General features: G+C 43.5%; 3 protein-coding genes across 3 annotated transcripts; all 3 read right to left on the bottom strand.

Moving 5' to 3' along the window:
• On the bottom strand, positions 3,671–5,369 carry LOC8070864 (anthocyanidin 3-O-glucosyltransferase 6). The gene has a single exon (XM_002436482.2). It carries the CDS (start codon positions 5,337–5,339, stop codon positions 3,870–3,872), a length of 1,470 nt encoding a protein of 489 aa, XP_002436527.1. The 5' UTR covers positions 5,340–5,369; the 3' UTR covers positions 3,671–3,869.
• LOC110430707 lies at positions 9,261–10,532 on the bottom strand. The gene is made up of 2 exons (XM_021448554.1): positions 9,593–10,532; positions 9,261–9,485 (listed from the first exon to the last, which is right to left on the bottom strand). The coding sequence occupies exons 1-2, from the start codon at positions 10,326–10,328 to the stop codon at positions 9,439–9,441; spliced, it is 783 nt and encodes a 260-aa protein (XP_021304229.1). The 5' UTR covers positions 10,329–10,532; the 3' UTR covers positions 9,261–9,438.
• LOC8071361 lies at positions 21,624–23,484 on the bottom strand. Its single transcript, XM_021449302.1, has 3 exons — positions 22,999–23,484; positions 22,292–22,565; positions 21,624–21,664 (listed from the first exon to the last, which is right to left on the bottom strand). The coding sequence occupies exons 1-3, from the start codon at positions 23,482–23,484 to the stop codon at positions 21,624–21,626; spliced, it is 801 nt and encodes a 266-aa protein (XP_021304977.1).

The raw sequence follows: 26,526 nt of genomic DNA, 5'->3' as shown, positions 1-26,526 counted from the left end.
GAGAGGGCTAAATGCAGTGAACCGTAGACAAGTAATCAGAGACATGATCAGAGATCACAGTGTCGACTCTAGTATAGTGTGGTTGCAAGAGACCAAAAACTGGCAGTGATGAACGACAACATGCATGGTTTCACAGACCCTGGGAACACAATTTGTTGGAGTGTATGCTGCACTACTACCAGCCACAAACACTAGGGGAGGGGTGCTCATTGCTTGTTGACTTGATCACTTGCTCTTACAAGATAGTACATACAAGTTGAACAAAATTCAATTATATTACTGCGACAACTAAAAACAGAGCTGATAACTCAGTGGATCTTCACTGGTGTGTACGGACCCCCAAGGTACGGTGATGCTGAGAAATTACAGTTCATCGGTGAAATTAGACATTTGCACGAGCGGGTGTTACCACAATGGCTCATCCTTGGGGACTTTAGCCTCATTTACCAAGCGGTGGGAACTATATCAATACTGAAACCTTAGCAAGAGGTAGGCACTATACTGCACTGAAGCATGCAGTAGCTAGGTATATACTGCACTGAAGGGGTGTGTGTGTACAAATAGACATGTGAGCTAGAGGTAGCTCACACGGTGAGAGAACGTACGCAGCCCTACCCACTACCCACTGAAAAACCTGGCTACTGTAGATCTCGTGGAAATCTCATGGAGCTGAGGACTTTCTTCCTTATATAGTGTCTACAGAAATTGGATAAAAAATTATGATGTAGCAACTATCTAACCATGATTTTTTTATATATATAGTGTCTATAAAAATTAAGTATAGAAACTATATGTAGTTTTCAGTATTAGGACTGCAGGACAAAATAAAAAAGATATTGTCGCACAACCGCGTCGTTTATGAGAGATTAGGGTGGTTCCACTTCCATCACCTAGAGAACTTGTTCGCCATCATGCCATGCGCATCGCGCGGGCTAGCTCCTGTGGGCGGCTGACACCAGTTGCCACTATGGATCTCGACATCACTAACAAACATTCATCCATACGTAGATCTACGAATAATCTGACAACTATAGTTTTTTTTAACAAGAAATTTATTTCTGTTTCTTTTCTTTTTCGGATAACCTGATGCGTGTAGACTCTTTTATTTTTTCGGAGACGGGACGTGCACATCTCTCTTTCTCTTTTTACGCGCTCTGGCATGCACAATGTTATATTTTTTTATTCTGAAAAATGCATAATATTTTATTTTAACATTCATTTGTAACATTTTCTTTCTTTTTGAAAAGCGCACACACATAACTTACACTAACTGATTTACACAAAATAACTTTAAGGAATAAGTTAAGCATACTAAGTTATACAACATTACTTTATTTTTTCGCGAATTGTGATTTGCGCCTAATTTAAATTTTGAGAACAACTGTGAGAGTAATATTCCTTAAGATTCATTGGATTTTTTAATTTTATTTAAGAAACTAATTATTCCAGAATGTAGGAAAAATGTTTAAAAAGGGTTGGAGAGCAAAACAAATGTACCTTTTACACTTGAGTAACAAAATAAATATGATAGGAGATACTAACAACATTTTGAGTAACAAGCCTCTCTTCCTCATGGAAAGGTAATGAATTTAAAATATCAAAACGATTATCCCTTATGTTACAACAAAAACCCACTAGTGGCGATCATTGCAAACGGGCATGAAAACCAAAAAAAATAAATTTAAACTAGAAATTCACATGACATGAAAGTAAAGAACTATTCGGTGAAAAATAAAATCAAATAACTCATGTTGGAGAAATCCAAATTTTGATAATTGTATAGAATAAGTATATAATAAAATATTATAGCTAGTATTGTGAAAATTCATAGAATGAGGAGAAGAAAAATGCAACTATAAATAGGTTGCAAAATTCAACAACACCATCGCAAAACTACCTTTCATCAAACTATAAGTCTATTATTTTGCTATGTAGTGAACTTGTCCTAACTATGGACTAATATGTGAGAAGTATATTATTTTTTTGAGAGCTATTAGTTCATAGTTAGGACAAGTCCTCTCCTCCCAGCCAATTTACCACATGACGGCATTTCCGGAGCAAAAATGGTTAATTAGAAAGATTAATCGCCTAAGGAGGAGCTTCTTATGGAGAGGTGAGACGCCAGATAAGGTATATGGCGAGCATTCCATCACAAACTGGCCAACAACATGTAGGCCCAAAGATAAAGGGGGTTTAGGAGTCCTGGACCTCGAGCGATTTGCAAGAGCGCTGAGACTAAGATGGCTTTGGTATCAATGGAAACATCAAGATAGAGCCTGGAATAGGCTGGATCTTCCAGCTGACGATAGAGACAGAGAACTGTTCATGGCTTCGACGGTGGTGACTATAGGAGCTGGAAGGACAGCCAAATTCTAGACCTCGTCATGGGTTGGTGGACGAGCACCAAAAACTTTATCACCTTCACTCTATAAAGAATCAAGGAGGAAAATCCTCACGGTTCAAAAAGCACTAGAGGATAATGGTTGGATTTCACATCTAATCCCGTTAAAAGAATACATAGCCCTGTGGGAGGAGGTCAGCCAGATCCAGTTGGTGGATAACACGCAGGACAACATCCGCTGGCGGTGGACGGAAGATGGGGAATATTCAGCAAAAAGTGCATACTGTATCCAGTTCCTAGGAACATTCAGTAAACTGATACTACAATCCATTTCGAAAGCAAACGCAGAACCTAAGTGCAGATTTTTTGCTTGGACATTGCTCCACAAAAAAATCTTGACCACCAACAATTTGATCAAGCAGAATTGGCCTCATGACCCGATATGCAAACTTTGTGGCCTTGAACCGGAAACAACGACCCATCTCTGTAAGGACTGTTCTTTCTCAAGAGAGGTGTGGTCCTTAATCAAGCAATGGTTTAGTCTAGTGGCGATTGAAACGATTGGAATGACTGGATCCATACACAACTACTGGCGTAGATGCAGAATCAAGATAGATAAAGGGCAAAGAAGAAAGTTTGATGGTATTGTGGTCTACCTATGGTGGAATTTGTGGAAAGAAAGAAATTGAAGAACATTTCAGAACAAGCAGATGCAACCGAGACAGGTGGCTCTCCTTTGCAAGGAAGATATCGATCAATATTAGTGGGCGACAAGGTCCAATGCCGCACAACATCAGTAGTTTTAGTAGTGTTTTTTCTTTCCTTTGAGTTGTTCCTCTCGTTAGTCTTTGTAACATTTTTTTTATTTTTTCATCGTCTAATAAAAATACGGCAAAGCTTTTGCCGCCTTTCTAGAAAAAAAATAGAAAAGAAAAAAAAGAAGTCAGAGGAAGTGTTCACTAGATTGAAGCCAAGTGAACGCCCGCCAATCTGGAATTGCGTTTTTAAGTAGCACAAGTAGTAATAACAGATTACATATGGATTGCGATTGCAGCAAGGGATGTATGAAACTACTGTATACTTGCACTAGAGTTTGTTTGTCTGAAAAATCATAGCTGAAAGTACTATTCGTTATTTGCTGATTTATTGTGGGAGAAAAACGTTTTTGAATAAATGACAGATTTATAACAGATTCGACAAATACGCCCAAATGAACAGGCTCCACCGCTCAGCACATTGCATTTGTATGCTTTACCAATGTACCACAAAACACTATTAATCAGTGTACCATAAAACACTATTTTTGCAAGACAAAGAAACAAAGTTTTGCATTTCTACTTGCACTGTCATAGTACTCTTTCTTCAACTTAACACAAATGCGGAGAAAAAAGAAATTCATTGAGGACCGTTCCTACAAGAACATCATATGGACTGTGCAAAGGTAAACCACAGTATAATTTCAAACATGCGGATGATAAATCAGATATCTCATGGGCCACACGCGTCGGCCATACATCCCCACCGTAGGCTAAGCAACTCCACACCACTTGTCGTTGTGATTGTGCAAAATCTCTCGCGCTAGTTTTTGCAGCGACGCCTCCGAGGACCCGCCGTCGGCCACGGCTTTCCGGCATAGGGCCTTCGCCTCCGCGGCCTTCTTCCCCGCCTTCCGCCCCTCCTCCGACCCGCCCATCAGGCACCGGACCACGCGCTCCAGCTCCGCCGCCTCGACGAAGTTGCCGCGCTTCCTGTCCACTTGCATGGCCACGGCGACGCCCATCACGGACACGAGCTCGAACGCGTTCAGGTGCTGCTCCGCGTACAGCGGCCATGGCGCCATCGGCACGCCGTGCCACAGGCTCTCGAGGATCGAGTTCCACCCGCAGTGGGTCACGAAGCCGCCGACGGCAGGGTTGGCGAGGATGTCCTTCTGCGGCGCCCACTTGGGCCACACCAGACCCCTGCCCTTGGTCCTCTCCAAGAACCCTTCTGGGAGCAGCTCGTCGACGTTGGCATCCGTCGGGCACTTCGAACCGGGCGATAGCGGGCCACGGAGTACCCACAGGAAGTGGTGCCCGCTGTGCTCGAGGGCGTCGGCGATCTCCCGGACCTGCGGCGACGGGAAGCTGCCGCCCATGCTGCCAAAGCAGAGCAGCACGACGGATGCTGGTGGCTGTGCGTCCAGCCACCTCACGCACTCGTGTAGCTGTAGCTGCTCGTCGTCGTCGTCGCCGGCGAGCGGCTTGAAAGCCATGACGGGGCCGATCGGGTAGACGGTTGGAGCGCGGCGTCCGGGCACGCAGAGGCCATCGGCGATGGCTGCTAGGATGGACGGCTCCAGCTTGGCCACCGTGTTGACGATGATGCCAGCGGCCTCCATGAAGCGGTTGCCGTGGTACACGAACCAGGCGTAGTTTGGATCCTTCCTCATTATAGGAGATGGCATGAGACGAGCCGGCACCGGCGGCATCCCGGGCAGATCAACTGCTCCTTCTCCCATCGCCTCGAAATCTCCGGCGATCTCCCCGTCCAGCGCCGGCAACCGCAGCATGAGCGCGAGCATCGAGGCGCCGGACGTGAAGTAGACGTACACCGGCAGTGCGAGCTCGCGCGTGACATCGAAGAGGGCGGTGCAGAAGAAGTCCACGACGACCGCGGCTACCGGGGACGACGACATGCCGGAGATGGCTTCCTTGACGTATGTGTCGTGGAGCTGTATGAAGCGCATCATGAAAGCCTCGAGACCGTCGGCGGCGGTGGGGAGCTCGACGGCGGGGAGGTGGACGAAGCGGATGTCGAAGCCGGAGTCTGCTTCTTCCCGCCGGATGATGTCGGCGACGTCGGACATCAGGTTGGCGGACATGGTCATCTGCGTGACGAGCACGGTGAGCGACATGGCGCAGCGGCTTGTGGCGAGCAGCCGCTTGCCGGCTTCGAGCATGGATGTGAGGTGGCCTGGAACGCAGAATGGGATGAGTACGAGAGTAGGGTATGCCATTGTGACTGTGAGGTTATTTTTAAGTCAATATGCCATTTGTGAGTTGTGTTGTGAGTTCATCTTATGATTGTGACTTCAGCCCAGGCCAGTCTTTTATAATGCTATATATGATATGAATACGTCAGGACACTGGGAGTTCCTCCGTACGCTACGTGGTCTCACACTGTCCACGTATCGTACCCACCACCCATGTACCTACGCGAGTCTAATCCCGTATGTTGCCGAGTGCGCGACCTCAGCGATAGATCTAAGACAACTTAATTAGGATCTACTAACCAGAGAGTTAACCGGTTTAGGACTAAGACAAGTAAAACATGATTGTATTCGCAGTTCTAATACATTGTCTAGATGCACATAAAGTAAAGGAGAGTAGGTGAATAGCAGACCGTTGCCTTTGATAGCAGAGGAGCCGGGATCCGCCATCAGTGCCGGATCTTGACGCGCGGAGTAGCCTGCTTGCCGGAGGTGAAGACGAGGGCGCTGGGTCGTAGCGCGGCGGCGGTGGATCTTCCCGTCACTGCCTGCGACCCTCTAGATCGGATTAGGGTTAGAGATGTGGGAGGGAGTGTTGGCGGCGGCCAACTTCGTGGTGCGTGCCCCGGCTCCCCTCCCTTCTCTTTATACCGCAGGGTGACAGGGGCCCACCAGCCATTGAACGGCTGTGGCTCCGGAGCGGATCAGGGGAAAAACAGATCCCTCTGCATGGCCGTTGGGCCATGCAGGAAGAGGTCAAACTAACATTCTCCCCCCTGATCTCTTCTAATAACTTACCTTAATCTCATCTTAACATTAACTTAATAAACTAATCACTTAGCTCCGTTTCATTATAAAGAAGTGCACAGAGCGCGTCTCATCGTCACAGAAAAAAATCTTCCGTTGGACTTAACGGCTACAGTATATCTCTCTAATTTGAAAACAGAGTTCTAACTAAAGGGCCCTAAGTGTTCAGTGATCATAGGCTTTCCCTTAAACCCATACCGGCTACGTGTTTTCTGAACACGTTGGGTGGTAAGCCTTTTGTGAGCGGATCCGCTAACATATTGTCCGTCTTAATATGCTCTAGACTTATAATATGATCCTGAACTTTTTCTTTCACAACATAGTACCTAATGTCAATGTGTTTGGCAGCACCACTTGACCTATTGTTGTGAGCATATTCAACTGCGGGATTATTGTCGCAGTACAACTTAAGTGGTCTCTCAATGCTGTCTACCACTCTTAATCCAGGTAAAAATTTCTTAAGCCAATTTACCTGCCCCGAGGCCTCATAGCATGCTACAAACTCAGCGTACATCGTAGATGATGTAACAATAGGTTGTTTGGAGCTTTTCCACGATATAGCCCCACCTGCAAGGGTGAATATGTAGCCTGACGTGGATTTTCTTTCATCCCCTGCATAATCTGAATCTGAGAAACCCACTATTTCTAGTGAGTCTGTCTTTCTATAGTTTAGCATGAAGCCTTTTGTGCCCTGCAAATAACGCAAGACTTTCTTAACTAATTTCCAGTGTTCTACACCTGGATTTTTCTGATATCTGCCAAGTAACCCGGTAACAAAAGCTATGTCAGGGCGAGTACAAATTTGAGCATATTGTAAGCTTCCGACAGCTGAAGCATAAGGTACTGAACTCATTTGCTCGAGCTCTATCTGATTCTTGGGACACTGATGTTCCCCATATCTATCGCCCTTGACAATGGGTGCAGGTGACGGACTGCACTTATGCATACCATATTTCTTAAGAAACTTATCTATGTATGCTTTTTGTGACAGCCCTAAAACCCCTCTATTTCTATCACGGTGAATCTAAATTCCCAGAACAAAAGAGGCTTCACCGAGATCCTTCATATCAAAATGTGAGGACAAGAACTTCTTAGTCTCCAATAGTAGACTAACATCATTGCTTGCCAGCAAAATGTCATCCACGTATAGGACTAAGAAGATGAACTTAGCATTCTTAAACTTTGCATAAACGCAATTGTCCTCTACATTTGCCTTAAACCCAAACTTTCTAATTGTATTGTCAAACTTCAAATACCACTGTCTTGAAGCTTGTTTTAGCCCATAAATAGACTTTCTTAGTCGGCATCCCATATTTTCTTTACCTTCCATGACAAAACCTTTCGGCTGTGCCATGTAAACATCTTCCTCAAGATCCCCATTAAGGAACGCCGTCTTAACATCCATCTGATGCAATTCTAAGTCAAAATGTGCTACTAGCGCCATTATTATTCTAAAAGAATCTTTACACGAGACAGGAGAGAAAGTCTCGTTGTAATCAATTCCTTCTCTTTGGGTAAACCCTTTTGCTACGAGACGTGCCTTATGTCTTTCGACATTCCCTTGGGAGTCATACTTAGTTTTATAAACCCATTTGCAACCAACCTTCTTAGCTCCCTTAGGAATCTCCATTAGTTCCCAAACTTTATTGGAATCCATGGATTTTATCTCATCTCTCATAGCTTCTAACCACTTTGCAGCGTATTCGCTTCTCATGGCTTGTTCATATGTAGTGGGATCATCTTCCATATGAAATTCTTCGGTTTCATAAATCTCATAATCATCTGATATAGCTGATCTTCTAGTTCTTGTGACCTTCTAAGGTTCTCATTGTTTGGCGCTATATGGGGCTGCTGTTGTTCTTCCTGTTGCACGACTGGTGGTTCTAACGGATCCTGAGGGACAGGTTCCAGGTTCTCATCAAGTGTCGGCAATGGAGAACTAACAACAGGTGCTGGCACTACAGTGTCTAGCACTGCTGGTGTAGCAACAATAGGTAGCGTGAAGTATGATTCTTGTAGCATTGGAGTAGGGGCATAAACTCGCTTCTCCTCAAGACTAATTTATCGCGCTACCTGGCTCCCCCTGATCATAACATCTTCTAAGAACTCAGCGTGTCTTGTTTCTACAAACTTTGTTTGCCTGTCAGGGCAATAAAAGCGGTAGCCTTTTGATCTTTCTGGGTAGCCAATGAAATGGCAGCTGACTGTCTTAGGATCTAATTTTCCTAAATTTGGGTTGAAAACTTTTGCCTCAGCAGGACAACCCCACACCCTTAAATGATTAAGTGAGGGCGCTTCGCCTGTCCACAACTCATACGGTGTTTTAGGCACCGACTTACTAGGCACTCGATTAAGAATGTGAATAGCGGTTTTTAACGCCTCCATCCACAAACTTATCGGTAGGGTAGAGTAGCTTATCATGCTTCTTACCATATCCATTAAGGTACGGTTTCTTCTTTCAGCTACTCCATTCTGCTGAGGCTCTCCTGGCATGGAATACTGAGCAACTATGCCATTTTCCTGTAGGGACTTTCCAAAAGGTCATGGAACCTGGCCATACGGGGTATGTCGCCCATAATATTCCCCACCACGGTCTGATCTTACTATCTTAATTTTCTTATTGTGCTGATTTTCTACTTCAGCTTTAAATATCTTAAACTTTTCTAAGGCTTCTGATCTTTCTCTAATTGGATAGATGTAGCCAAAACGTGAATAATCATCTGTGAATGTTATAAATGAATCATAACCATCCACACTTTTAACAGGAAAAGGTCCACATATATCTGTGTGGATTATTTCTAAGGTTCCTGCACTTCGTTTGGCATTTTTCTTAATTTTCTTAACATACTTTCCTTTGATGCAATCAATACACTGATCTAATTCTGAGAGTTCTAATGGCGGAAGAATCTCAGTTTTGACTAATCTTTCTATTCTCCCCCTCGAAATGTGGCCTAATCTGCAATGCCACAATTTCGAAGAGTCATGTTGATGATTCTTACGCTTTCTATTTACATTCATAGACGAGGAGTTTGTCTCATTCACAATGGATATAGCATTCACATTCTCAGAAATTGATAACAAATAAAGTTTGTCTTGTCGGAAGGCAAGACCAACACACTTATTATGAAATAGTATCTTACATTTGCCATCTCCAAAATGGCATGCCAATCCATCATCATCTAATTTAGAAACACTTATTAAGTTGCGATGCAAAGAGGGAACAAAAAGTACATCTGATAGCCTAAGTACAAAACCATCTAATAATGCTAAAGACAAGTCGCCAATGGCTTCGACGTCGGCATGTACTCCATTTGCCACCTTAATTGTTCTTTCTCCTTTTTGCAGGGTTCTCCTCGTATGGAATCCCTATAGAGAATTAGCAACATGAATTGTTGCACCTGAGTCAATCCACCAAGTAGATTTATCATAACTTAAATACAAGGATTCATCTACAAATGTAACTAAGTCCTCACCTTTTCTATTACAGAATTTCAGGAAACCAATGCAATCCTTTTGCATGTGGCCTCTGTTCTCACAGAACAAGCACTGATCAGGGTCAAGCCAGGGCTTCTTTTTGTTGGTGTATTGTGGCTTGTTGTCACCCTGGGCCCTGTTGTCCTGCTGAGGTTGCTGAGGTGCCTTTCCATGAGGGGCCTTAGTCTGAGCACTAGAGGAGGAGCTGCCATCCCACTTTGGTTTCCCTTGTGGTTTGGCATTCTTATTGTAGAACTTTTTCTTATTATCTCTCACAAAAAGAGCAGAGTCTCCCCATGAGTCCTTAAGTCTCTCCTCCTCCTGCACACACTGACCAATGAGCTTATCTAAGTTCCATTCCTCAGGTGCCATGTTGTAGCTCACAACAAAAGCCTCAAACTCCTTAGGCAGAGAGGAAAAAATCACATGAATGATAAATGGTTCTGGAAGTTCCATCTTCATCGAGGCGAGCTTAGATGCTAAGGAGTTCAATCTCAGTATGTGCTCTCTGACACCACCACCTGTGTACTTCTTAGTAATGAGTTCTCTAATAAGCATGCTAGCTTGGGTCTTAGTGGTCCCATGAAACTGGTTCTTGACCTTCTCTAAGTACTCAGTGATGGTGGCACACTCAGGAAGTGATCCCCTAATAGGCTCTGAAATAGTAGCCTTAGCCAGTGTCAGACATTTCTTATTTGAATTGTCCCATTGCTTCTTTGTAAGGTCATAACTCATTCTCACTGTGGCATGGTCACGCTTGCGTGTCGCAAACGCTGCCTCAGTCTCATTCTCTTCACGCACCGGTTCTGCTGGTTCAACAGGTCACGGTTCGTTGAAGGCTAAGGCATTGTCTGTCATGACAAGGGCTAACTCATACTGCTGATGCCACAACTTGTAGTTGGTCCCGTTGAGTGTTGGAATCAACGACACCCAGTTGGTGAATCCTGAATTTTAGATACAAGATTTGTGAGGAGACTTAAATTAAAAGACCAATAGCTTAATATAAATTGCATGTATTAAAACAACGTTGGTCAGTATTAATACATACAATCCCTTTCTGCATTAATTTTACATCACCGTTGGGCAGAAAAATAAAATTAATGCAGTATAACTGATGAGGTAAACAATTATAATATTGATATCATCAACGTTGGTCAGAAAATAACAATATTATAAAATTTTCTAAGTCTTAATTTTGCCCAAAATTAAATTCGCCCGTTGGTTTGAATTTAATTTAGGAGCAACTAAAATTACTAAGCAGCGGAAAACGTGAATAAATAATATGAAAATTTAAACTGATACTGAAATTAATCAAAAAATAATGCTAAAACAGTTTCTGGAAAAAGGAAAACTAATTTCCCTAAAGAAACCAACGGCCCGGCCTGCTAAAAATTTGCCGCCTGTGCGCTGAGCTGAGTGGGCCGGCCTGCAGGTTTTTTTTTTTTGCGCTAATTCAGATTTCTGAAGAAATGGAAAAACAATTTCCATGGCTAATGGGCCGGGGCGAACCATTCGGCCCAGTGGCCGAAACGGCCCGCGAGGGCGAGGCGGAGGCGCCCGCCTGGGCCGAGCGGCCCAGCTGCCCCTGCGGCGCATCCCAGCCGTCCGTTCGGATCGAACGGCCACGCGCGCGGATCGGGACAACAAAACCCCTCCCCAGGCGCCCCCTTGAAACCCTAGCCCATTTCTTTCCCTGTCCCTTCTCTCTCTCAGCCGCACCACAGCAGCAGCATACCGTCGGCGGCCGGCGGCGCGATGGAGGAGAGCAAGGGCATGGCGGCGCCACCGCAGGTCCCCTCGCCGGTGCGCGCGTTCGCCCATGGCCGAGCGCGCCGCCGTCGAGCGGCCGTGCGTTTGGCGCCCTGAGTCCCGTGCGCCCTAATCACCCCCCCCCCCCCCGGCGAGCTCGGAGTAGGACCCGCCGGCGGCGTTCAGGTTAACTGGCGAGGTAAGGTTCCTCCCTGCGCAGTTCTTGCTTTTTTTTTGATCTGAGTGGCGCGGGTGGGACTAGGGTTAGGTTTAAACTAAACTGAGAAAAAAACGATTGTAACCTCTGATTAGTTTAGGCTGATACCATTGATAGATCTAAGACAACTTAATTAGGATCTACTAACCAGAGAGTTAACCGGTTTAGGACTAAGACAAGTAAAACATGATTGTATTCGCAGTTCTAATACATTGTCTAGATGCACATAAAGTAAAGGAGAGTAGGTGAATAGCAGACCGTCGCCTTTGATAGCAGAGGAGCCGGGATCCGCCATCAGTGCCGGATCTTGACGCGCGGAGTAGCCTGCTTGCCGGAGGTGAAGACGAGGGCGCTGGGTCATAGCGCGGCGGCGGTGGATCTTCCCGTCACTGCCTGCGACCCTCTAGATCGGATTAGGGTTAGAGATGTGGGAGGGAGTGTTGGCGGCGGCCAACTTCGTGGTGCGTGCCCCGGCTCCCCTCCCTTCTCTTTATACCGCAGGGTGACAGGGGCCCACCAGCCATTGAACGGCTGTGGCTCCCCGATCAGGAGCGGATCAGGGGAAAAACGGATCCCTCTGCATGGCCGTTGGGCCATGCAGGAAGAGGTCAAACTAACACTCAGCACATCCGAGCCTATGAACCAGCCGCCTGCAATATGGAGACGAGTAGCTCGCCGGCGTTAGGGTTCCGGCGTTAGGGGAACTCATCTCCGGCGAGCTTAGACAAAGAAGTTTTGGGGGAAGCAGCCCCAACACGGCGGCGATGACAGGACAGGTTGAAGGGTGGCGAGCAAGATGGTGGGGGTGTCACTGAACGGGCAGGGGACAACTGGTTAGACGAGGTTGGTGGCAAGAGCATCGCAGCGGTGCTCGTCAGCGCCCTAGGTGGACGGGATCGAGAGATGGGGGCAGGTTGAGGGTGGCACAACTCCGTCATAAACAACTCAGGTCTGTTCGCATCGCTGATAAGTCATGACTGAAAGTATTATTCGCTGATTTGTTGTGAGAAAAAAAATATTGCTAAATGAGTAGTAGATTTGGCAGATAATCTTAAGCGAATAAGCTAATAAGCTGTGCATGCGAGAACTGGACGGCGAGAAGGAACTCTAGCACAAACAAACCCACAATTTCAATCGGTTGCCAGATGACAAGGTTTTTAGCTACGACATTCTTTCCGGCGGCGTACGCTAGCTGCATAAATCGTTGTGCAGAAACACATTACACATCATATAACTGTCATCTCAATTCAAGAACGAAATATGAAACTATGTTTGGATCATCAGTTCTCTCTGCTTTTGGCATGACACATGAAACTTTTAGAGATATAAATTGTAATTGTCAATCAAAGAGCACCTGTACTACCTAATCCTGTATCAATAATAGGTGTCAAGAGAACTAAACCAAAAAACAATGTTTGAGTAGATACAATCGTCTCAAAACTTGGAAGAACAGAATATGATACACACATAAAATCTTTTCCCCGTCGCACGTACGGGTATGATTCTAGAAAAAAAAATATCTGATACCTCCCCCTGATTCCTGCGACTGAGGCATGACGACCCTATACGCTCGATCTGATTCCTTTAACTGACGCTATACGGGAAAGGGCCCCTATACGGGGTTTGATTAGGGCATGCCATTGTGAGTATGTATTATGACTTGAGCCCAGGCCGCTCTTTTATAGTGCTATTTGAATAGAGCGTCCGGAATCCGGATCCTATACTCTACGTACGTGCCTACGTGGTCTTACATCGTCCACGTATCCTACCCACCACACATGACAATATATACTGGGTAGGTACGCATGAAAAATATATACTGGGTTGCTTCGCCGCGCCTGAGAGGCTTGATGTGCCAGTGGACGCTTGTGTGGAGGGCTACCCTACGTTGCAGGCAAAGGCCGACACACGAAATATAAAAAACCACGTTTCTGGCTCATCTTCTGTACCTAATTAATACTTCCTCCGCTACAAATCAATAAATTATAATGGTATTTTAACTTTTGTTAAGAATCAAAGCATTAAGTTTAACCAAAATTATATATCTATTTATATAGATCTGGGTCTCCGTGTATTATATATCGACGTTGCTAGCGCCCGGACGTCTGGCATCAACAGTGTGTCCGGACACCGGGCTCCCCACCCGCACCACACGGAGAGAAAAAAAAAAGAAAAAGAAAACCCGTCACCCTCAACCAACTCGCCCCGCGTGGGAGACCATCTTTCGTCTGCTCCCCGCGCAAGGAGCCCGTCTCCAGACCCACGAGCACGGGATCCGCCCCACCCCTCACCTCGTCGCCCCCTAACACATCCGTCCGCTTGCAACTCGTCCCCAACCCTCGCCCCGCGCTCGCACAGAGAAGAAAGACGACCCCCACGTGCACGAATCTGTCTGCCCACAACCTCGTCAATCCAGCACCTCTGACCCTACCACAAGCTTACCACCATAGTATATCCTCTAGCTGCAACAATAAAAAAAAAACTATTGTAAACATTGAAGGACATCTGAAATACAACAAAAAGAAAAAGCTGCTGAAACAAACGAAAAAAAGCTATTGAAACATCGAAAAAACATCTAATGCAACAAACAAAAATATGAACTGCAACATAAAAAAAAGTCTACTGCAACATTCAAAAACATCTAGTGCAACATCAGGAGAAAATCTGCTGCAACATTGAGAAAAAGAGATTACAACATCTCAAGCACTACTAATGCAACATCAAAAAACGGCTGTTGCAACAAAAAAAATTACTACAACATTGGGGAAGAATCTGTTGTAACAATGAGAAAAAGCTATTACAACATCTCAAGCACCACTAGTGCGACATCAGAAAAAAAAAATACCTATTGCAACAAAAAAAATCTACTGCAACATAAGGGAAGAATCTGCTGCAACAACGTCAAAAAGCAAAATGAAACATCTCAAGAACTATTCTGCAACATCAGAGAAATGCTTGTTGCAACAACAAAAAAAGTACCATTGCAACATTCTACATCATCTATTGCAATATTGAAAATGAATTATTGCAAAAACAACGATGAGATCTGATTCGCCGGAACACTAATAACTACCAAACACTTAGATCCAGAAGGGAAAGAAGAGGAAGAGGAGGAGGTGCAGGAGGAGGGAGCAGATCTAGATCTAAGGGAGAAAGAAGGAGGAGAGAGACCTCAGATCCAAATCCCTCCCTACCTACCTCATCGGAGCCACACATAGAGGTCACAACACACGAGGATGCGAGAGCAGGGAGGGAGGGAGGGTGCGCGGCTCACTGGAAGCCGCCCGCCATGGCCCCCACTCTGATGGCCATGGATGTCGCGGGGAAGGAGGGGAGAGAGGCTTCAGATCTAGATCCCTCCCCACCTACCTCGTCGGAACCACACTGTCGTCCCCATCTCCAGATACATGGAGGTTACAACGCGCGAGGATGAGAGAGTAGGGAGGGAGGGGAGATGCGCGGGCTCATTGGAAGCTGCTCGCCATCGCCCCTACTCTGGTGGCCATGGATGTCGCAGGACAGGGAGGTAGGATGCGAGAAACAGCTCGCCGGCGGCGCGGCAGGAGGATGAGTGTGTGGGCGTGGGCAGCAAGAGAGACGGGGGCAGCAAGTGCGAGAAAGAGTGGGCGCGGGGTCATGGGGACAAGGTGGGAACGGATAAGAAGCCAAGGGTGAGGTGCTCGTGGCTCGGTCGAGTCGTGCGGATCCGTCCGATCTCTCCGGACGCCCTAGAAAGAGCATTACCAATTATATATCGTACAATGGTCCAAACAACCTATAGAGTCACTATTATATGAATACTATATTTGTGAGTACCTTGGAGAGTCTGGCAAATTTAGCATCAGCTACAAGCAGCTCAAAAATGCACAACACTGTTGGCAAAATAAATGGGTCACCTAAAAGAATATAATTCAAATTATAGCAGACATATGGGGATTTGTCTTGCACAACTTGCTTTTGCTCTTTTTTCTTTTTACTTTTTTGTTTAATCCAAAATTTTTCAATTTATGCAGCTACTACGTGCTCCGTTGGAATTCGTTTAGCAATGTTTGCTGTCTGTACGTACTTCCGGTTGGCCATTGGCTAATTTTTTGCCGAGCCGACTTCTTTTGTTTATCCAGCATCTATTGGCTATTGGCCGATTTCTTCTATCCCGAACATATATCATCCGCCCAATTGGTTGATTTTTTTTTCCCAGAGCCAATTAAGCCACCGTTCGTTATTTTTGTTCCTACATTTGCCATAGTCAGTCACTTAGGTCAAAATAGACCCAACCTAGTCTATGTCACGAGGGTTAGATCCACATCTCATTATTGACATAGGAAGAACTAAATAGCAAGGTAATTGTTTGCCTACCTCATCCATCAAAAGAGTACGCTTTGGCCTTGTCGCCATCACTATTGATGATGTCGTGGCCTTTGGGCCTTGTTTAGTTCTGAAAAGTGAAAAGTTTTCGGTACTGTAGCACTTTCGTTTGTTTGTGACAAATATTATCCAATCATGGACTAACTAGGATCAAAAGATTCGTCTCGTGATTTACAGCTAAACTGTGTAATTAGTTTTTGTTTTCGTCTATATTTAATGTTCCATGCATGTGCTACAAGATTCGATGTGACGGGGAATCTTGAAAACTTTTTGGTTTTCAGGATGAACTAAACAAGGCCTTGATGTGGAGGATGATGAAGGCATAGGGTGAGGTTGGTGAGTTGGCGACGGTTATGTGATGCTACACTAGATTGAAATATGGAGAGGGAGAGCATTTAAATGAAGCGTCATAGTCTAAAGATAACATATAGGGAGTGGGGTGGTTGGAGTTGTTTGAACCTAGATGATACACTGTGACAAGTTCAATGATTAAAAATAAATATTTGAGAGTGTTGGATCTAGATGACAAACGGAGACAAAATATTACCATAAATACATTTTGAGAGTTCAGAAAACTAGATGATACTATGAGATTAGTATACAAACCACTCATGCATTTTACTCTTTGTTTAATTTATCCAACGACACTAATTAAGTTAACTCTTATATGTATGCGTGTCTACATATGTCATACTCGCACCCAAAGGCGTCGCAAGAGCAGCAAGGTTGTTGGCCGCACTACAACACATGCCCTCTCCCATACCTTTCTTCTGCAACGGAACAGGTGCGTTGATCATACTCAAATTTTGTCATCTGATGGATGTTTGACAATATTTTCCTCAAATTTTGTCTTCTAATGCCTGCAAAATGTTTGTGACATTATGTTCCTTCCTACTTGCGGCTACATTCGACCCAGGAGAAAATTGCATATTCAGGTACTTAGGCCTTGTTTAGATGTAAAAAGTTTTTGGATTTTGACACTGTAATATTTTCGTTTTTATTTGACAAACATTATCTAATTATGGAGTAACTAGGCTTAAAAAATTCGTCTCGTGATTTACAGATAAACTGTACAATTAGTTATTCTTTTTATCTATATTTAATACTTCATACATATGCCGCAAGATTCGATATGACGGAGAATCTTGTAAAGTTTTGGATTTTTGAGTGTATCTAAACAAGGCCTTAGGTTAATGTCTCTAAGCCGAACATACAACGACCTTAATTGTTAGGGAATAATGCGAAGTTTTGTCCCATTTTATGTTACACACCTTACATGTACTTTCTAGTACTTTCCTTTTTTTTCTTTTTTTTTCTACGATTGGCAAAAATATCATAACAGAAAATATTATTTACTAATTTGTTAGATAGATTCGCCTGATAAGAACGGAGCAGCCATTTTGCCGGTGAGCTCTTAATCCAACTAACTGAATCACATTTGCCCATTTGCCCTTGTCGACAGGGTAGTTGGAACGTTAAAGGAAAAATCATAAGAGTTGTATATGCAGTGTGTATTAGGTGGAAATGTAAATGTTTAACGACAAATGACATGCTATTGTTGATTCTCCGCTTGTGCACTCGTAAATTTGCCACTGGCTTCTGCTTGCCTGACGTGGAGCGCAGGTCGGTTGCTGCATGCGGCCATGTGGTCCGGGCCGCAATATGAACCCTGCAGCCACTGGCGTGGGGGACCGCAGAAGTTTGCAGACACTAGCATGTGGGCCACGGAAGGTAACTGTGGCCCGCCGAAGAAGGTGCCGTCGCTGCCCTTTCTGAAAGCAGGCAAATGATGCAGAGCACTGCAAACCTTTAGGACTTGTTTGGATGTTGTCGTTTTCACTTTAATCCATGTGTGTTGGTGTGGATTGGGGTGTAATTTAGTTCAAGTTTCACTCCAATCCACCTCAACCCATGTGCAGGCCCGGCCTTGGGGGGGTGCGAGCTGGGCTGCCGCACTGGGCCCTTGAGGATAGGGGGCCCAACTCCAAATATGCAAGTAGTAATAGTATTGTTTCTTTCTGTGGCCCAAAGGATAGCTGAAGTGCTGAACGCCTGAAGCATCAAGCAAGTCACCAGGCGTACGAGGGAAGCTACGACTCGCTACTCCTGTGCCCTTCCGGCTTCCGCCGCAGCCGCGAGCGGCGAGCCCGCGAGTCTCCGTTCTTGCGAGTAAGCGACTCCGTGCAAGTGCGTGCGCAACTCGGCGATCTTCGTGAGTCGCGTGATCGGGACTCCCATAAACCTGTGCAAGTGCGACTGTGCGAGTGGCCGGCGGCCGGCGGCCGACGCTACCGTCAGTCAAGTCTGTTCGTATCTGTTCCTGGTGTTCCTTCGTATGTAAGAAATTGGATATTTGGATTTAGATTAGTGTGGTATTTTTTTAATTACTAACTAGTTACTACTTTTCTGAATTTGCAGTGAACTCATGTTGCCCAAAAAACATGCATCTGGAAGTCAGAAAAGAAAAAATAAGAGAAGGATAGAGGCCTTCAAAGAATCACAAAGGGGATCTATTCATAAATTTTTAAGAAGCAATACAAGCACTACAAGAAATCCAGATGAGTGGGCAATAGTTGCTGTGGAGGAACAAAGTACACATCCAGAAGATCAAAGCCCTATAGAAGATAATGTTAGCATCGACACGGAGGATAATAATGTGAGTGACCATGAGCCCATATTTAATTCTCCTACGACAGAATCTACTCACATTGATGAAGAACCAGTCTTTACTCTTGATATATATGATCCAATAAATTGGGATAATCTTGATAACAAAGCAAGGGACATATTGGTGGAGAAGGGGCCTATTAGAGAAGAAAATATTGTGTTTCCTATGGATGCTAGAACAAGACGTTTTGCATACACTCATTATTCTAGAAAAATGAGCAATGGGGAGGTACGTGACAGAAAATGGTTGGTCTATTCAAAAAGTGTTGACAAAGTGTTTTGCTTTTGTTGTAAGTTGTTTGGTTCTAGTAACCGCAAGAGTTCATTGGGGCATGATGGGTTTAGAGATTGGAGCCATGTTGGTGAAAGACTAAAAGAGCATGAAGTTAGCATGGATCATATGACCAACATGAATTCTTGGAATGAATTGAGAGTTAGATTAAGCAAGCATGAAACAATTGATAAGGAGTTGCAACATCAAATCACAAAGGAGAAAGAACGCATAAGGCTAGTTCTACTAAGAATTGTTGCCATTGTAAAGTTTCTTGGTAAACGCAGTTTAGCTTTCAGAGGATCTAGTGAGCAACTTTACAATGATGTGAATGGCAATTTCTTAGCTTGTTGTGAAATGGTTGCTGAATTTGACTTGGTAATGCAAGACCACCTTAGACGCATTCAAAACAAAGAGCTGCAATATCATTATCTTAGTCATAAAATTCAGAATGAATTGATTTCGCTTATGGCTTCTAGCATTACAAACTCCATCATAAAGATTGTTAAAGAGGCCAAATATTTCTCAGTTATCCTTGATTGTACCCCAGATGTGAGTCACCAAGAACAAATGAGCTTGTTGGTTCGATGTGTTGATATGTCTGATGGGAAAATAAAAATTGGGGAGTACTTTCTTGGTTTCTTGAAGGTGGATGACACATCTGGCTTGGGGCTTTTCAATGTATTAGTTGACTCCATCAAGTCATTTGGCCTTAATGTTGATGATATTAGAGGACAAGGTTATGACAATGGCTCTAATATGAAAGGACAATATAAAGGAGTACAAAGTCGGCTGCGTGATATAAATCAAAGGGCTTTGTATATGCCATGTGCATGCCACAGTCTTAATCTCACTCTTTGTGATATGGCTAAATCATGCAGTAAAGCTATTTCATTCTTTGGAATTGTGCAGAGGATATATGTATTATTTTCGGGTTCTACCAAAAGATGGAATGTTTTGCTTGAACATGTTCAAGATTTGACCGTGAAATCATTGAGCAATACTCGTTGGGAGAGTCGCATAAAAAGTGTCCGAGCAATTAGATTTCAAGCACCCCAACTAAGGTCAGCTTTGTTGTGGCTAAGTGAGGACAGAGATACTGAATCAAAGGATAGAAGTGATGCAAAAAATTTATATGACATGCTTGGCAGCTTTGAGTTCATACTTGGTATGGTTATCTGGCATGACATTTTATATTCTGTAAACATTGTGAGTAAGAAGTTGCAATCACCATCCATGTGCATTGATTCCACCTTGCAGCATATAGAAGGTATGGTGGATTACTTTCAGAACTATAGAAATAATGGTTTTGCTGATAGTCTGGTTGCTGCCACAGAAATTGCACTTGAAATAGGAGTAGAGGCATCCTTTCCAGTAAAGCGCCGTTCTGTTAGGAAGAAACAATTTGATGAAACTAACTCCAATGAAGCTATTTTGCAAGCTGAGAAGGATTTTGAAGTAAGTTATTTTAATGTTATGGTCGATAACGCAATTAGTTCATTGAGAAGCAGATTTAAAGAACTCCATTCGTTCAATGAAAAATTTGGATTTCTAATGAATTCAACATCCTTGAAGTCATTGGATGGTGCTGATCTAAAAGACCAATGCATGAAATTTGCAAAAACTTTCTCTTCGGATGGTTCGTCGGATGTTGATGTAAATGACCTGATTTCTGAGTTAGCTATTTTACAGTTTACTCTACCAGATAAGCCAATGTCTGCTATGGAGATTTTTGAGTTTGTCACAGAAGCGGATTGTTACCCTAATATTTCTATTGCTTATCGGATCCTATTCACTATGCCTGTGACAGTGGCCTCAGCTGAAAGAACCTTTTCAAAGTTGAAATTGTTGAAGAATTATTTGAGGTCCGTAATGTCCCAAGAACGACTAAATGGTTTGGCAACTTTATGCATCGAGAAGAAACTATTAGATGAAATTGATATTGAGGCCATCATCAATGACTTTGCAGCAGCAAATGTTAGAAGAAAATTTTAAGGTAAGAAAAATATATAATTGTTTCATAAGAATGTTTTTATGCATTATATTAGAGGGCCTATTCTTATAGCTTCGCTCCGGGTCTATAAATTGACAGGACCGGGCCTGCCCATGTGGATTGAGGTAAATACGACTACATCCAAACAAGGCCTTATTTGGGTTCGAGTTAGGACTGACGGACTGTCACTGTTAGAATTAGAACGGAGGACTTGCAAAACGATGCCGCCAAGCAGTATTTTTTTATAACTAACTAAGCAGTTGATGCCTTGCTACACGTGTGCTATCTACAGAACACCTCTCTATATCTGCTTAGTGCTCAAAGTACATAAAAAGGGATTTAGTTGACCAAGATTTGCCCAGAGATTTTCCCCCCAAAAAAACTGTGCGCAGAGCTTGGCACACAAATGATAAAGCCATGACTTGTAGGCTCTAGCTCAGGACTGAAAGCTGAGTTCAGAAACATTGACTGAAACCCTTGCCTATACATCCTCAGAAACTAGCTACTCTCAGTAGCACCTAACAGAGATCAAGATGGTAATTACAACCAATGAAACTGTGAAAAATGTTTCAAGCATTTTTCTCCACGTATGCTTTCACCCATTTGAAAGTTCTGAAGCAAGAAAGGCCAACTCAAACCATTTCAAGTCAGCTGGGCACATCAAAACAGAAACAAGTTCCTCATCCCATTGTATCTGAAGCAGCAATACTTGATTTCTGAAGCGAGCCACTGTTATGCCGTTGTTAAGGGACTTGCTCTCGTATTCCTCTATGGTGCATCAACATTTGGGTGCCGCAACACCGAAGCCGCTGAATTTCAAGGGAACAAGTAAAATCTTTGGATCAGTTAGGCACTAGGCAGTAATGCAGTATATATTTGTGCAAAAAGTGTTGCGACAGTTAAGATATGTTGTAACAAGATCGGCATATTGGTTGGCAGCTAAAAAAACTGAAATTTCTGGACAGTGAATGGAAATGTTAGAACTGAGTTTTCTGAACTGGACAGTTAAAATTCAGTAACAGGGATCATTGTAGACGAATCCAATAACTTCTGTATTCAGATAAAAAGATAGAAATCCCAAGAGAAACTATAAATGTGTAAATAAATACAACAGAGCTTGAAACTGTTTCCATCAATCTGCTCTCCTTACTATAGTGATTCAGAATTTCAGATTAGTCCTAACCAAAAAAAGTTTCTGAAAATCTGAGTTAAAGCACACATTAAGCAAGTCACAGTTTCCACTGTCATCAGTATAACGCCATGATCTACTAAACATCCAACTTGCAGCAACAATTTTACAGGTTCCTCACACCAGGTGAGCATATGAGCAATGGTACACAATATTGAAGCTATTGTACTCCTACTGTCATCGTCTGATCAATTCAACACCTATCATGAGATTACAAACAGACTACTGAAAAATATACAAAGCTCACCTGGTGACATGGTGGTGAGGACAATGATCTCCATCGCCTGCTGGTTGGAAGGCAGGTCGATGGCCAAAGGGGTCAGCCGCCCATGGGAGCCGGCGCGCACGCACAGCGTGATGCGGTGGAACGGTTCGCGCAGCTGATTCGCCAGGTCGCCCGTCAGTTGGTTCAAGGACCTGCCGCTGAAATCGTACGTTCTCCTAGCGAGCGGATCGAAGTTCCCGTGATCATCTGCCCTCATGTATACGATCTTCCGCCACAACACAACTCCAATGGGAAGCTGTTGCAATGGAACCAAAATAAGCAGAGACAATGCTGGTACTCGATGAACAAATCTGAACACATGCCGCAAAGAAACAAAAAAAATGTTCAGAGCGAACCAAATGCAGAGGGAGCAAGAATTCAAGAACCCTGACAGAACCACTTCTGAACAAATGTACTTGTGATCTTGGCACAAAATGTACAAAGAATTGCATCAACATCAGGCAGAATTCAGTAACAGATATCTTCAGTGACAACGGAGGAAAATCTGGCGAAATGTACCAACAATTGTGCCAAGGGAAGGGGAATGTTGTCATCAAGTTTCGGTGGTTCGAGGTTTCATGCATGCAAACTGAATAAAAGATTCGCAGAATCGACAGATTCCAAGAAAGCTACGCAAATCAACGCGATGAGTTGCAATGAGAGCGGGACGGCGAGCTCACCGGAGTTACGGCTGGCAGTGGCGGCGGCTCCGGTCTCAGGGGGATGGCCTCGACCACCCAATGCATCATCGCGCCGGCATTGTCGATGTCGACGAAGACGCAGCTGTTCAAGAGTGGGTTCCAGGGGGCGGCGCGGAGGAGACGGTTCGAGGCGTGGAGCATGAGGACGTCGCCGCCCTCATCGTCCACCCAGACGGCCTCCCAGAGCACGTCGTCCTGCTCCGGGCTCTCGTAGACGCCCTGGACGGCGCGGTGGCCGACGTAGACCAGCGACACCTGCTCCGGCGAGAGCGCGAGGTAGCGGCCGTAGGCTGCACTGTGGAGGAGGACGTAGTCGCCGCCGCTGCGCAGGACGCGGTGCACCTGCCACGCCGTGTTCAGGGAGGCGCGGTGCAGCGTCAGGGAGACGTACACGCCGTCCTCGTCGGCGTGGAGGTACGTGCCGTGCTTGCGGTTGCGCAGCCGCAGGTGCATCCCGTCGGGGAAGAACTCCATCGCCGGGGCGGCCCGGGAGGGGCGGAGGCGGACGGCGGCGAGGGAGTGTGGGTTTCTTGGTTTCTTGGCGCGGTTGCGAGGACGAGGAGGGCAGGTGTTGGTTGCGACGGTTACGTTTGGGCGACGAGGCGGGCCGGGGAATTTGAAGGCCATGGTCTGGTACTCTGGTTCAGTCGCAAGCGTAGGTCGGTGGCCGATGCCACCTTCCACTGGCAGGTGGGGCCAGCCAGGCTCCTGGGGCCATGAACGATTGTATTTTTTTTTTATAAAAAAAGAAAGAAATCTAGAGGATTGTTCCGTTCTCCTATACTATACGACGACTCGTGCAAAGATGAAGTAATGAGGCCTTTTCGACTGTGATCCTTCTGGTAAATCAAGTTCTTTGCTTCTTGCCGCTAGGGATGTTTGGCTGTAAAAAAGGCGCTGTTGCTGCCGCTGCAGCTACAATGTTCATCGCCTTGTTTAGTTGGCAAAAAAAATTAGTTTTGGATATTGTAACAATTTCGTTTGTATTTGATAATTATTGTCCAACCATAAGCTAACTAGGCTTTAAAAAATCGTTTCGCAAATTATAGGCAAACTGTGTAATTAGTTTTTATTTTTATCTGTATTTAATACTTTATGTATGTTTTCAAAAATTCGATGTGATGAAAAAATCTTAACTTTTTTTAAAACTAAACAAGGCCTCAATCTGTTAAACGATGTAGCTGCAGATGCAGCCTGCAGCAGCAGCGGCTTTTTATTGCAGCCGAGCATTGGTTGACGTTTACTAAGATCCTGTTCGTATTGCGAGATACGACCGTAAGAAAATTTTTTTTTTGCTAGAATCGTTACTTAATTTATATAAGAATTTTATTGGTGGAAAAAATTTCTAGTGTGATATGCCCTAACCGAACAAGGCTAAGGCATTTTTACCGTGGTTTTCGCTTGATGTTTATTTTCATCTCCATTTAAGAGCCAATGGCTAATTATTTATTTGTAATAATAATTTCATTTAAACAAATAACTTAATTCGTAATGTACAATGGACGGTTCTAGCATTTTTTTTAAGAATTATACAATACAACATAGATGTCTATAACACACGTATAAACTGGGTTGATTCAGAGACTATAATTTTCTGTTAATTTAAAAAAGGAAAAATGCCGCGAGAGAGATAGTAGGGAAGTAGCGGCCATTTGAACTGCCAACTGGGCGGGAGAAAACCCAACGATGTGTTTACCATTTTTAGAAGTATTCTGGGTTGATTCAACGACACAACGATGTGTTTTTTTTTTGGAAGTCCATTTTTAGCTATTCAATTACAACTATTAGCTGAGTTCCTTTTTTTTTCATAATAAAACTTTAAAAAACCACCAAACTATTAATATTAGAAAATGTTGGCCGTCTAGCTAGTTTCAACTTTCAAAGGTAGTGTTGTATTTTTCTGCAAACACGTTTATTTTCTAAAAGTAAATAATTAATTATTTTTGAGATATGAAAGTAGTATCGAACTTTTTTCCTAAAATGCAATCCATAAGTTTGTGCTCTACTTGGAGTTATTAGTATTTTTATTTATTCATATTCCTCGTGTCTTATTGTCATTAGTCATGTTTGTTTTTATTTAAATCATCATTTTGCACTAAATTATATCCGAGATTGAAGTAGAGAATTCATAGCAAACTATGAGCAAACAAAAGATATGTAAGACGACACCAACTTTGTAGGTGCCATGCTCTAACAAATATATAGATCGTATTTAGCAATTTCAACTTGGAACTACATTTGATTATGCATTCTCTTGGTTGATCTCTAGTCTTGGCCGATCTCTATTCTCTAGGTCTATAATAGCACAAAGTTATAATTTAAACAAATAACTGATCTGACTACCAGCAATAAAACACTGGGGACAATTATAGATAAGTTCCACATATACATCCAAATCTAGCACTTATAGGCACATTTGTATTTTATAAAAAAAGATGGTGGTTTCATTTCTTTTCTAATTTTAGATGAATTAGTTATGAGTTTTTAGAAAATAAAATAACTTTTATCATTTTCAAATAATGTAAACCATCTCTGAAACTAGTTAGGTTGACAAATTTATCTGGTATTGACAATTCATGGTCAAAGATTTATAGCTTTATAGTTAAACGACAAAAATAAAGATAGACAATGGTTGGAATGTGAAAATAGACTTCTTCTTTTTTTGTCTTAGCACTCTGCACTCCTGAGCCCATAACTAACTTTGGTGTATGTGCATGTCATGTGTTTCCTGTTTTTTTATGTACATTTTTTTATTAGCGTCCACGTGCAATTACATTTACGGTTTTATTGAATAATGTATTGAAACATTATAGTTATTTGATTCCTGGTTACAATGTTGCACTAATTGCAAATTGGGTTAAAATCAATGCTCTGTTCCTATTAATGTCTTCCAATAGTTTACTAAATAATGTTCCAGTAATTTATCACATGTGTTGTGTTTGTTGAAAGCTAAAATTCCATATTTTAACAGTGTCTCCTCACTGATGTTACACCGGTTCATACTTAAATTTTAAATCTACAAGCCACCTCGCGCTTCCGATGTATCGTCAACTGTCGAGCAGTCGAATAGGTTCTGCACTTCTGCGCAGAGCTTCATCACACAAACGATACAACAGTAATTTTCAGATCATGACTAAAAAGGCTAAGTTCAAAAAACTTTGGCTCTAACCATTCAGTAAAGACGTTACTACAACCCTTGATTTGATACTGTACAAAGTCATTCAGGCACTATTGTCACAAAATGCATCCAGCAGTTTTCAAGTTCTGAAACTTCAAGGCCAATTCAAAACGCTTACACTCAGCAGAGCGCATCAGGTCTACTAGTACCAAAAACAGGAGTTGCTGAGTATTCGTTTTCTGAAGCTTTCAGAGCAGAAAAGCACAACCAGTTCTTGTCTCGTTGTATCTGAAGCAGCTATACTTCTCCTTTCTCCTTTCTGAAGAGAAGACGAACTCCGATGCACAAGCCTTTGTTCTCGTACTCCTCTACCTCTATGGTGCATCAACATATGGGTA

This window comes from Sorghum bicolor, chromosome 10, assembly GCF_000003195.3.
Source record: "Sorghum bicolor cultivar BTx623 chromosome 10, Sorghum_bicolor_NCBIv3, whole genome shotgun sequence".
NCBI classification, from domain to species: domain Eukaryota; kingdom Viridiplantae; phylum Streptophyta; class Magnoliopsida; order Poales; family Poaceae; genus Sorghum; species Sorghum bicolor.
Note: the sequence above shows the minus strand (reverse complement) of the source record. Positions and strands in the feature narration are given on the sequence as shown.